General features: G+C 41.8%; 1 protein-coding gene and 1 long non-coding RNA gene across 3 annotated transcripts in view; one reads left to right on the top strand and one right to left on the bottom strand.

Annotated features, from left to right (window-relative positions):
• Nucleotides 1-7,295, top strand: part of LOC121820928 (uncharacterized) — a 39,056-nt gene extending 31,761 nt beyond the window's left edge. The window contains exons 4-5 of one of the 2 annotated variants that reach the window (XR_006061564.2): nt 3,092-3,245; nt 6,859-7,295. This is a non-coding gene — a long non-coding RNA (uncharacterized LOC121820928). The remainder of the gene's footprint in view (nt 1-3,091; nt 3,246-6,858) is intronic. The other variant, XR_006061563.2, reaches the window with a different exon arrangement.
• Srp72 (signal recognition particle 72) overlaps nt 1-13,462 on the bottom strand; it is a 28,788-nt gene that overhangs the window by 2,425 nt on the left and 12,901 nt on the right. Inside the window, exons 10-18 of the mRNA XM_006997349.4 lie at nt 12,871-12,999; nt 11,664-11,736; nt 10,006-10,070; nt 8,198-8,293; nt 7,151-7,254; nt 6,960-7,037; nt 6,151-6,288; nt 1,053-1,090; nt 171-330 (exon numbers count right to left, since the gene is read on the bottom strand). Of these exons, the coding sequence (XP_006997411.1) occupies nt 171-330; nt 1,053-1,090; nt 6,151-6,288; nt 6,960-7,037; nt 7,151-7,254; nt 8,198-8,293; nt 10,006-10,070; nt 11,664-11,736; nt 12,871-12,999 (881 nt within the window). The remainder of the gene's footprint in view (nt 1-170; nt 331-1,052; nt 1,091-6,150; nt 6,289-6,959; nt 7,038-7,150; nt 7,255-8,197; nt 8,294-10,005; nt 10,071-11,663; nt 11,737-12,870; nt 13,000-13,462) is intronic.

Genomic DNA, 13,462 nt, shown 5'->3' with positions numbered 1-13,462 from the left:
TTTGCAATAAAATCAAACAGTATATTTTCTTCCTTTCACATACCACAAATACTTACCAAGGCTGTAGGACTGTATTTCTCATACAGCATATAAACAGTCTCCCTCATAACTGAGTCAGCCTCCAAGATGAACTACATCCTGAGGGCCTTCCACTCTGCACCACAACTTACAGTTCGGAGGAGGCTCCTGCAGCCGCTCCTTGCGTTCCTTTTCCAATCTGGTCCTTCTTTTTACCCTTCTTTCTTCCTCGGTAGTAAGAACGTTCTCGCATGGGTAGCCATCTTTCTGGATCTGGGGTAACTTTTGGGTCATAATTCTTAGGCAGTTTTCCTGGAAATGATTGGCAAATGAGAAATACACCTAGAATAGTTCCAAGTTTGTTTGTTTAAACAATGTGTTCATGACTTGGAATAAATAACAACTGAAATTTGTCTGAGAAAGTCTTTTTGTCTGTCTGTTTTTTGATTTTATTATGTAGCCCAGGCTGGCCTTGTACCTGCAACTCCCCCAACCTCTAGGATTGCAGGTATGCACCATGTTTATGTGTTGAGAAAATCTGCCCTGAGACAGTGTGCCCCTATGTAGCCCTGGTTTGCCTGGAACTCTCTATGGAGACCAGGCTGGCCTTGAACTCACAAAGATCCACCTGTCTCTGCCTCCCCAGTGCTAAAACTAAAGACTTGAGCCACCATGCATAAGTAAAAATATTTTCCAGACATAACTTTACAAAATTTGTAATTTTTATCTACTAAAATAATATGTTTTGACAAATTGGAGGCCAGTTTGGGCTACTGAAACCGTGTCTACACACCGGGTAAGAGTAAGCTCCTATCCAAGTCCTAGGACAAGAAATGAAGACTGAGACTTTTGAAGATAATGGACTAATGCAAACACTAGTTTGTATAATTTCTGTAAACTCCACTAAAATAGCAATAACTACACATTTGAACTTGGAAAATATATGGCCTTTGGTAATTCATTTAACCAGGGCTTGAAAATCTATCTCAAACAGTAATACAGAAATCTGAGTGTATTTTTCCTTAAAGCCTTACCTTTCTTTTTCTTCTTCTTCTTTTTCAAATCTCCCTGTCTAAAAAGAAATTGAGAATCATTATCATCATTGTGATAAACATAGTTCATTACATATGTGCAAAAGAGCAAGCTGGGCATACTGACATAAAAAGGTGTATGTAAGACTTGGTACCAGCTCACAAACGTAACAAAGTAGCTGGACTATTAATTCAAGTTCAATCACACGGCAAACTTTTCACTTAAGAAAAAAAAAATCAGTTATCATTCTGTGTGTATGTCTGTGTGAATGGTGTGTTTTTGGGTTCTCATGCTTAAGCACACGTTTAGAGGTAAGAAGAACTGTGGAGTTGGCTCTCTCCTTCTACCTTTATATGGCTTCTAGAGGGAAACTCAGATTATTAGGCTTGCAAGGCAAATGCCCTGGATCTGCTGAGCCACCTCACTGGCCCCCCTTTTGGAGATAGGATCTTGCTACATAGTATGAACTGGTCTCAAACTCCAAGTCTTGCCTCAAAAACTTCTGGTGTGGGACCTCCTGAATGCACCTCCAGGTCTGGCTGAATACAATCTTAAAATGATACACATTAGGCTTAATGTAAAATTCTTTACAACAGAAATATTATCTACTCTTTGAAAAGAGCTACCATGCCTAAATTACCCAATTATCCCTTAAATAGTATGAGCAGTATACAAAGTACCTCAAAGTACCAGAAGTCAAATAGTAAGCTATTTATACAAACGAAAATCTATCATGCCTTCATGAGTTAACTGGCAAGATTTTAGAGAATCAAGAAACACTTTGCCAGAGAACATGTACTGGTAATCTTTTAGGAGGATATGGAAATCAAGTTACTCTGGTCATGGCACTAGAAGGGAGAAAGATGGATGGGACACTTTTTACTGATTCTGCACTTTCTATTTTTCAAGATTTATTATGTATACAGTGTTCTGTCTGCATGCATGCCTGCATACCATAAGAGCGCACCAGGTCTCATTAAGGATGGTTGTGAGCCACCATGTGGTGGCTGGGAACTGAATCCAGGGGTAGAGGTGGTTGTCTGTGCAGGCACAGACTAGGTACCTGCCTGCCCCTGCCTCCCCCCTGCTCCCCGCTGGGCGTGGCCAAGGGGGAACCCCTTAAGGCCTGGAATGCATATGTGCTTGTTCTCTTGGCTACCTCGTGGTCTTGGATGCTGGTACTGTGAACCAAGGCAGAGTTTTTCAGAGAACCCCTTTGGACCGCACCACACCGTGCCCCTCCTGGATCCTGTGACTACTTATACATATTGTGAGTTAACCCAGAATAAATCCCTTTTGACTATCAGACTCCTTGGAATTGCCACTTTATCTGCTGCTTTACCAGGGCCTCTGAACCTCTGAGCCATTTCTCTAGGCCCTCTATTCTTTACTTTTTAAAGACAGGGTCATACTATGTAGCCCCAACTGACCTGGAATTTACTATTATAGATCAGGCTGGCCTTGACTCACAGAGATCGTTGCCTCTGCCTCCTGAGTGGTAGAATTATAGGCATATCTGGCCTGTGTTTTTGTTTTCCCTTAAAAACACATCTCATCTAGCCAAGGCTGGCCTTCAATTGATCCCCCTGCCTCTGTCTTCCTAGTATTCGTAGGACAGGCATGTGTCAGCACACTTGGCTCACTATGTAGAGAAGGCTGGCCTTGCATTTGGGAGGCACCTGCCTCATCCTCTAAGTGTTGGATTACAGGCTGCTGAAACCATGCCCAACTACTAAGTATCTTTTTCCTTTAAAAACAAGTTCATGTTGATGGTGCTAGGGCTCAAACTCAAGGCCTCCTGAAAGCCAGCCAAGTGCTCTAAACTATATCCCCTAGCTTCATTTTTCAAATTTTGAACTTCACAAATTTGTTAAATTTTGAAATAGGCAAAGTAGTTTAGTAAGTATACTGGCAAAAAAGAAAAAGCAGGTACTGGAAGGGACTAAGAAATCACGAAAATATTTCAAAGTAATTATTAAGTACTCTGGAAGTTGCTGTCAGAAGACCAGACATCTCTCTGTATGTATTATGAGTGATACAGCTGAGAGCTATGCATCGGTGAACTAAGGCAAAGCTCACTCCACGAGAACGAAGAACGAGCACTACATGGTGCCGCCCTTCTTCTCTCCTGCAAACTGCCGCTCTCCCACCACCGCTCTCAGAGCTTGCCAGCAGCTGCACTTCAGCAGCCACAGGTAAACCTCTACTCCAATTCCTGTTGGAAGCCATTTCCACCGCTTAATCTTTTCGGTCAGTGTCTAGTGTAAACCTAGTACAGCTTCCTTCAAAATAAATTAGACTTTGGCTATTCAATAGTATAAAGAGCATTAATCAAGTCTAGTGAGATTACTGTACTGATGATGATTTGAAGCTCAAAAGTCAGCGTAAGACCAGCAAGATAGCTCGGTGGGTTCCAGTGCTCGCCGCCAAGCCTGATGACCCGTGTACACAGAAAGCTAGACCGCGTCCACCCGCCCACACACGAGCACAGCAGCACAAATGCGCCTCCCACCACGAAATAAATAACGTAAAAGAAAACGGAGCCGGGCACGGTGGCTCACGCCTTTACTCCTAGCACACAGAAGGCGGAGGAAGGAAGATCTCTGGGCCCAAGGCCAGCCTGCTCTACACAGTAAGTTCTAGGCTATCCAGGGCAACATACATTATCTTTTTAAAAAAGCTTTTAAAAGAAGGTTTTTAAAAAATGCTACAGTGTTTCAGATTCTATCACTTTAACTGATAAAATTTGAAGCTTTTGGAAACACCAAGATAAAATTAATCTAAAAAAAAAAAAAAAAAAAAAAAAAAGGGAAATGAGACCTTGTCTCAAACAACCAACCACACGAAAACCAATCAACCACCCAACCAACCAAAGAAGCCAGTGTCTAGGTGGAAGTGGCAATAGTATGAGGAGGTGGAGGAAGGACCAGGAGTTGATGTCATCCTCTGGAGGAGGAGGACCAGGAGTTGACGTCATCCTCTGCTACACAACAGAGTCTGAAGCTAGTCTGGGCAACACCATATCCTGTTTCACAAAAGGCAAGTGGCTCAAGAGTTAAGGTACCTGCTGTGTGACCATGAAGACCAGAGGACTGGTGTTCAGATCACAGCACCCACATAGTAAGCTGGGTATCTGGTGGGAGATTGACAGATAACACTGGACGACATCTTCTGGCCTATCCATGTGTGTACATATGTGCAAAAACATACAATCATACACGAAATCTTTAAAACTTAGCCTAAATTTATTTTATTTTGGTATCCACAAAAGCTTGAAATCTGAATCAGTTGAAGCCATGAAATCTGAAACATTGTAGTATTTAAAGTTTCTTAAAAAAAAAATTTTTTTTTTAAAAGATGAAAATAGGGGATGTCAAGATGGCTCATCAGTTAAGAGCTCTGGCTGCTCTTCCAGAGACCCAGGTTCAATTCCTAGCACCCACATGGCAGCTCACAACTGTCTATAGCTCCAGCTCCAAGGGATCTAACACCCCCACACAAACATACATGCAGACAAAAGACCAAAGAACATATGGGGGGAAAAAAGATGAAAAATTATAAAAGAAATGTTGGTATTTTCCATGCTCTTTTCATTCAGAACCAAAACAAAAATCTTTTTTTTTTTTTTTGGTTTTTCGAGACAGGGTTTCTCTGTGTAGCTTTGCGCCTTTCCTGGGACTCACTTGGTAGTCCAGGCTGGCCTCGAACTCACAGAGATCCACCTGGCTCTGCCTCCTGAGTGCTGGGATTAAAGGCGTGCGCCACCACCGCCCGGCTCCAAAACAAAAATCTTAAATGTTAAAAAAAAAAAAAATTTTATTGCTGGGTATGGTGACATCCATTTTTAATCCCAGTACTCAGGAGGGCAGGTGGAGCTCTGTGAGTTCAAGGCCAGTGTGGTCTACATAGTGAGTTCCAGGCCAGCCAGGACAACACAGTTTGATTTCACCCCTCCACCCAAGAAATAATAGATGTATGTGTGTGTATGTATACCTATATCTATCTATCTATCTATCTATCTATCTATCTATCTATCTATCTATCTATCTATCTATCTATCTATCTATCTGGAGTGCCACATGCCTGTGAGCAGTCCACCATGAGTGTTGGGAACCGAACTCAGGTGCCCTGGAAGAGCACACAGCACAGTTAATTGCTGAGCCACCTCTCTAGCCCTTAGGTCCATATTCTGTATAAGAAGAATGAAATTACAGGCTGGCTGCAGTGGCTAATATCTGTAATCTTAGCATTTTGATGGTTCTGAGGCTGGTGGATTGCTACAAAATTGAGGTCATTGTAAGCTACAGAAAGAGATGCTGCCTCAAAAAAAAAAATCTAAGAGAAAGATTTACATTTTTGTGTCTATGTAAACATGGAGAAAAGATCTGAAGGCCGTGGATACTGACTATCCAGGCTAGGTGAAAATGAGGAGTGAGAGGTGGAAACAGCAAAGAGGAGCAAGGACAATCTCACTCACACAGAACTCCTATCAAGAGGTCTTTTGGGCTGGGGCGACAGCTCAGTTGCTCCACCGTTTACTGCACGAACATGAGACCTTAGGTTCAGATCCTTAGAACCCACACTGGCACCTTGGGTCAGTGGCAAATTCCTCCATACGTCTACATGCTGGGGAGGTGGAGGCAGGAGGACCTCCAGGGCTAGCCAGCCAACCAAGCAATGGTGACGAGGTAAGCTCCAGTGGGAGACTCAGTCTCAGAAAACGTGCAAAGTGACTGATGGTGACCTCCGGCCTCTGCACACACATGAAAGGTGTACCCAAACACATGCACAGAAGATTGAAGTTTTTATTCCTAATGGCATTTCTGTTTTTGTCTTCAGACAGGGTCTCATTTAGCTCCAGATTGAGGAACTGGCTGAGCTAAGGATGACCTGGAACTCTTAATCTTGCTGATATTCCAGGCCAATGTGTCATTATTCCAGTTTATGTGATGTGAGGACTGACAGGGACTGACCCGATCCTCCTGTGTGCTAGGCAGGCGCTCTACCAGCTCAGTCACAGCCCAACCCCAAAGTTCTTAGATACTTTTAAATCAGTCTAAGAAAATGTTCTAAAATTATTTTGAATTGGAAAAACATTACCCTTGTTCCTTTGGCTGATTATCTCCGGTAACTTTTCCGCCCTTCTTCCGAATGTATGTAGCACCAGGAGAATTCTCAAGAGCCTCGACATCCACTTTTAGAGACATGCTGTCCGATGAGGGCAAGTGTTTACTAAGACTGGAGTAGGACAGGTGTTCAGGAACACAACATACACACATTTATGTCTGTCAACATATCTCTGCCATCAGAAAGATACTAACTTTTCCTGATGGCCTTTATCAAAAGCAAAAAATACTTTTGAATCTTCTATAGAAAACAAGTCACATCAAATAGACAATATATATTCTGAAAGGAAAACTTATCATGTATTCCTTAACTCGCGTAGTGATATAGTTCAAGGATTCCCAAACTTCCAAATGCATAGGCTGTCCCAGCACAGAGGCTGTGACTAGTAGCTTCTTAGCATCTGATACTGCAGCTCAGTCTTTGGGACATGACCTCATCAGAGTAGCACTTAGAGCCCCAAACTGACCAACTAGGGTATTTAATTTTTTCTATTTTGAACTCAGCATATACGGCCAAGGACGACCCGATTCTCCTGCTCCTGCATCTCAAGTACTAGAAATTGTACGCCTTGTCCCTAAATCATCTTAAACATTGTTTGTGATGCACATGTGACTCCCTCCCCCACTTCATTACTGTTTTTCAGTCATTCTGATACCTAGTTCTAAATTTTGCTTTCACCAGGCAAGCCTGTGAGTTGCAATTTCTAGCAGAAAAACCTCTGCTCCAAACCCGAGGAAGCAGAGCTCTTGGTGCTCCACGGAGAGTCGTGCCACAGAGGATACGCCTTTGCTTTCTCAGGATCCACAAGCGAGTAAGCAGAAATAAGCTGCGCTAGTGTGTGAATATCTTTTGAATTTTGCCTAAAAGAAGAAATGAAGTTAGTAAACAGCTTCTAAAATTAACGCTAGCATAAACAGAGAAGAGCCCCCTCAGATGAACCAAGTGTGGGTCCCCACCACTGTTCAGAGCTTACTTCCACAGCTGCTCTAGGTCACTAACTGCCTCCTTCTTTCGTCCATATTTGAGCTTGAAGTTTGCAGCTTCTCTTATCAAGGACAAATGAGCAGGGGATTTGGGCTACAGGTTCAACAAAACAAAATAAAGCCTTAAGCCAAGTATCTAGCCAGTCAGTGAAATCCTATTTATCAGCCCTTTAAAATGGGCACTAAATTCCTCATCTGAAGTTTTACTAAGTATGTGAAAGAACAAGTAATCATCAACGTATAAAACTAGAACATAATTCATTTTATTTTGGTCACTTACAAAAATAAACAAGATGGGAATGTAGGTCTGGTAGTGAGAACACTTGCTTAGGATACCTAGTACATGGTCCATCTCTAACACCAGCAGAAAAAAACCCAAGCAAACAAAACAAAATGCTCCTAAAATCAAATCATAAAAGATATGGCACATTCTCAAACATTAATTCAACATACTACTATTCAAAACATTGATGCCCTCCCACCGCTAACAGTTAATAACCATGTAAATGCAACAAGTATGTATGTATATGTGTGTGTGTGTGTGTGTGTGTGTGTGTGTGTGTGTGTGTGTGTGTGTATGCAAGGTAACATGTATGTATGTATGCATGGCAGTAAGTTGATACTAACTATGCAGCGATTGATAGCGGAAAAATGAAGATGCTCCTATTGGAGATATGATAAATATTCATTCCATACACTGCTGTTCTAATAACTAATAATCACCCACGGGTTCTTAGCTCATTATCAATAAAGAACAATAATATCATGACATTCTGAGTGTGTATACAAATGGACATACACAGGAAAAAGCTTCTAAAAATAAAAATGAGCTGTTTTGTTTCATCTTGTAGCTGTTCCTTAGGTCTAACAATTTTATTTGGATCTAGCATTCTTTACAAAAATTAATGATAGTCTAGTAAGTCTTCCATTTTAAAATAGTGACTCAAAATATTTCAGTTCTGAAATTTTTGGCTCAGAATATTTTATTACTTATGGAAAAAACCATGCCCTTATAGTACTTGACTTCATTCCTTTACCTGATGGCTTTGATACCACTGGATAGCTTGTGTGAAGACTTCAATGGCACTATCAATATCTTCCTCGTGGCTGTACATGGTTACTAACGCAGATACCTGTCCAGCAAAGGAGAAAGTTGATGAACAAAACACTCCATGTACTCTCAGAACATAGTTCTTAAAAATTAAAATTGCTAAATGAATAAAGATTGATGGGATCTCTGCCAGTACCTAATTCACCATAAACACTATTCTTTTAGAGAACACAATCTCTTAGAAATACTTGGAAAAATATGAAGGCATTTATTTATAAAATGGACTCCTTCTAAAGTAGCGTCAAGTTTTGTAAGATCAGAACATGAAAAATAAACTTTTTGATAAAGTCATACAACCTATCTTGCTGGACATTCAAGTGTGTGATTAGGGAGCTTCCAGCATGGCTGAACTGTAATGAGATGCACATCGCCTAAGCTGTGGAAAGCTGACAGAGGAGCTTGTGGGGCAGCAAGGAAACCCAGTGTCTGGGTGTGCATGGGTATGTGCCTGTGAGAACAGGTGTGCATGGGTATGTGCCTGTGAGAACAGGTGTGCATGGGTGTGTGCCTGTGTACTCCCTGAGAGAACAGCAAAGGTCAGCAAACAGAAAAAAGGTGCATTTTTAAGAAACTGGTAAAATTGACAGTCTGGCCACACTGGTCAGAGAGAGAGACAACGTAAGTGTGATGGCTAATCCTGGACATCAGCTGGACACACTTGGGAAGCGGGAGCCCAACTGAGCAACTGCCTCCTCCAGACTGGCCCACAGCCATGGTTGTGTGGCATCTTCTTAATTGATGATTGATGTGGGCAGGCCTAGCCCACTGCGAGTGGTGTCAGCACTAGGCAAAAATGGCCCTGGACAGTATTAAAAATGTAGCTGAATGTGAGCCTGGACTAGTACGTGGTGTTCCAGTCTCTGCTTCAGTTCCTGCCTCCAGCTTCCCTCAATTATTGATTTGGTTTAATGTAACCTGTAAGCCAAATAAATGAACTCTTTCCTCCCAAAGTGGTTTTGGTCAGTATTTTACCACAGCAACAGGAAACTGACTAGGTCACGTAACCAGCGTCAGTGAAAGATTCTGCAGTTATTGGGAGTATAATAAGAAAGTACTTGTACAGCTTCTATGGCAGTAAGTTCAACAGCTGAGATAAAATGGATAAATTCCTTAGAGCAAAAGACTAGATTTTTCAGTCATATAATGGTACAATTCTCCTTCAACTATGAAGAGAAAGCGCCATGAAGACAGCACACATTATCAGTGCTGTGAGCGAGCTGGCTTGGAGGACAGCAACATGAATAAAGAGTTCTTGTTCAACTGATGCATGTTCTATCACCACCCAATCAGTATGTACTATGAAAAAGACACTTTCACATCTTACAGAAACTGAAAGATATCCTCCTCTTTCTGCCTCTTGAATGCTGGGACTAAAGTGTGTGCCACCATGCCTGGCTTAAACCTGGAATGTTTGAAAAGAACTAAAATCTAAATTTTCTGACCACTACTTTTAAGTTGCTTTAACAAAAACACTAAAAAAATCAAATAATTTCAATGACATGATAAACAATCTAGCAAGGAAAAAAATAATCCATGTACAGATCTGAGATTGAGGCTGCCCTTTATGGGTAATGTGGGGCTTAAACAAGACTTAACACATTTGACTACCAGAGCACAGAGTGTTATTCTAAAGGCGAGTCCTGCCTCACTAACACACGAGGAAATGAGTGGAAACGAAAGAGGACATCGAGACAGCACAGCCATGCAAACAGAAGGAGTCACGCAGACACTTACCATGCCTGGTTTATGCTTTAACTCCTCTATGCTTCTCAATATTAGACAGGCTTTGGAAATGTTCCCTAAGGAGATTAAAAACAACATCAGCACCACACTGAATAAAACATATTGTGGAAAAAATGTAAGAAAATTTATTCCCTATCATTTTTCCTTGGGCAAGAGATCACCAACTGTACTCTGCAGTATCGTGTGCCCACTGCTCATTTCTGAAGTAAGGAAACTCTCTCTGCTTGTGCACGTGCTAAGTGTATGGTGATGTGACTGTGTATGTAAACATGGAGAGGAGGATGCCGGCTGTCTTCCTCGGAGCTCACTGCAGAGAGACAGGGTCTTCTACTGAATCAGAAGCTTTTAGTTTGGAAGGCTGCACAGTGAGCAGACTCCCAGAACCTGCCTGTCTCTAGCAGTGAATGGAGTCTCAGGCATGCACAGCCATGCTCAGCATTTTATGTGAGTGCTGGGGATTCAAATTCAGCTCCTCATGCGGCACAGCTGGAGCTCTTAGGCCCTGCACTGTCTCCCAGACTGAAACCGTATCTTCCTACAGAGCTTTTATCCAAAGTCTTGCAACTCCAGGCTGTTGAGTAACATTTTCTCTCTTTTAGACTGGAATCTGAAGGTGTGTGTGTGTGTGTGTGTGTGTGTGTGTGTGTGTGTGTGTGTGTGTGTCCCCAAAAGGCCTTCAAACATGTCACTATAGACTAGAGTGTAATGGAAAAATGGTATTACAATTCTGATTTTATGTTCACTGCAAAGCTCAATAACCCAAATCTCTCATCTTTAATTCTCAACCAATCCTCAATCCTGTTTCAATTACTGCCTCACCAAGGACCCCCCCCCCTTTTTTTTTTACACTTTTTCCTAAATGCCAACTGTTTTCCTCCATTCCATGAAATTTTCATCTCAGCCATTGTGACTAGCTAAAATTTTCTGGACCATTTGCTATTGCCCACTGAGAACTTGAGCTGTCTGATATATACTTCTGTAAATGTCAAGGTCTATGCATCCATGCTGTCCCACACAGGTACCTTTAGTTTTCTCTGGTTACTAATAAAACTCACATTTCTGAAACAGGTCCTACTATGTAGCTCAGATTAGCTCTGAACTCATAATCTTCCTGCCTCAGCCATTAGAGAGCAGGGATTATAGGGATGTGCTCTATGCCTAGCTGTAAATTTCATTCACTTTTAATTAGTTTAAAATTCAATTAGCTACATGAATACAGCAGCCAGGACACCAGACAACTCAGTTCTAGATAACCAAGTTCAATTAAAGCAAACAAACCATGCAGTTTCCTTCTGGGTATCAAATAGATGAGATTTCATAGACTTCTGCACTTAGCAAAGTATAAAGAAGGAAAAAGGAACTAGCTATGAAATACTGCAAAGTAGAAAGCAAAGGCGCTCCTTTCTTACTCATCCAATTTCAGGAGGCTTCTCTAGACGTGACATCCGAGGTGCAGTGCGCTGCAGCAAAGGCACCTCCCGCTCGCATGGACCTTTCAGGCTGGAGAATCATTCCAAAGCACAGGAAAACCCAAGGAAAGGCCCATTTCCCCACCGCTCAGTCTGTTGGAGACCACACAGCCTAGACTGTCTGCAACAGCAGCTAACCTTTACCACTCAACAAGGAGCTTAAAAGTCAAATATTAATACCTTGGGAAATTTTCAGCTGCGCCATGGTAAGCTTGATTTCGGCTGCATTTTCTGGATGTTGATCAGAAAATTCCTAAGATATTTTTAGTTGTGGGTTAAAAACACATGTTTAATTTACACAACTGTAAGACACTACAATTACTTAGCTCTATAAGATTTCAAAGTTCAGCTTAAAGTTAACTTCTGGCTTCAGGTCAATTTTTTTTTTCTTTTCAAGACAGATTTCTGTGTAGCCCTTCCTTATCCTAGAACTCAATCTGTAGACCAGGCTGGCCTTGAACGCAGAGATCTGCCTCCCTCTGCCTCCCAAGTGCTAGGACTACGGGACTAAAGGAGTGTGCCACCACAGCTGGCTGAGGTCAAAATCTTACACCTTGGGAGAAATGTTACTCCACACCCATGCTTTCTAGCAAGCTTTGTATGTAGGTACAGTGATATCAAGTTCCCTGCTACACAAACTGGCTGTACTTGTCTTAAAGAAACTCAGCTACTGCCTCCTCACTGGGGGGTCTCTGCTAGGCAACTTTCTCTCCGAATGGTCCTAATTTTATCCTGTCCATTTTCTCAACTATTTACACTCATGAAACTCATATAATATATAACACTTATGTAATATGACAACTGGTTTGGGATGATACAAACCAAGTGAGAATCTCCCTAACTGAGAGTGTGGAGTAGGACCCACTGAGGTATTAATGCATCACTGGAATGGGGGCCAAGCACGGTGTAGTACTGCAAGCCTAAAGTTAAACTCCCTAATTCATGCTGAATGGAACTCCAAATGAAAAAGCATTCTTTGAGCCGGGCGGTGGTGGCGCACGCCTTTAATCCCAGCACTCGGGAGGCAGAGCCAGGCGGATCTCTGTGAGTTCGAGGCCAGCCTGGGCTACCAAGTGAGTTCCAGGAAAGGCGCAAAGCTACACAGAGAAACCCTGTCTCGAAAAACCAAAAAAAAAAAAAAAAAAAAAAAAAAAAAAAAAAAAAGAAAAAGCATTCTTTGGAGTTTATAAAAATATTTACAAAGTTCAACATATAAAAAAGTTGTTGTAATTTACAAGTCAACTAAAGTGACGCTGGAACTCAGTGGTGCAGTACCTACGAGTTTGTGGGCTGTTACGGCGAAAAGCACAAGCGTGTACACTATAGTGCAATGAAGCAGCTTCACCCACCCGACGTCTCACTAAGCGTTCAAGTTTGGTGTCTTTACCTGAAGCAGCTCTATTGCTTTTGTATGTTGCTTTTCACGGCAGAGCTGGGCAGCTTGGATTAACACAGGCAAGAGACGCTCAGGACTCTGGGACTGCAAGCTGGCAGATATTTTTCGGCATTGTTCTGCCTAAAAGATGCCCCTTTTATTAATAAGTATATTAATAAAATTAAACATTAAACAGTCCAAAATAAAGGGATGGGGTAAACAGCTTTAATTAAAACAGTAGGTGCAAAAGTATGTAGGCTTAAGCACATCAGTTTATAGCATCCACCTCATATTTTACTATAAGGACAAGACGGCTAGTCTTGAATTTAAGAGAGTCCTAGAAGCAGTAAGCAAAAGGCAAGTTCTAAATCAGCAGTTCTCAACCTGTGGGTCACAACCCCTTGGGGGGGGTGTCAAAAGACCCTTTCATGGGGGTGGCCTAGGATTACTGGAAAACATGGACATTTACATTATGATTTATAACAGTAATACAATTACAGCTATGAAGTAGCAGTGAAAATAATTTTATGGTTGGGGTCACCATAACATGAGGAACTATACTAAAGGGTCACTGCATTAGGAAGGATGAGAACCACTAAATGAT

Source organism: Peromyscus maniculatus, chromosome 10, assembly GCF_049852395.1.
Source record: "Peromyscus maniculatus bairdii isolate BWxNUB_F1_BW_parent chromosome 10, HU_Pman_BW_mat_3.1, whole genome shotgun sequence".
NCBI classification, from domain to species: domain Eukaryota; kingdom Metazoa; phylum Chordata; class Mammalia; order Rodentia; family Cricetidae; genus Peromyscus; species Peromyscus maniculatus.
The sequence above is the reverse complement of the archived record's forward strand: the minus strand, read 5'-3'. Positions and strand labels throughout refer to the sequence as shown.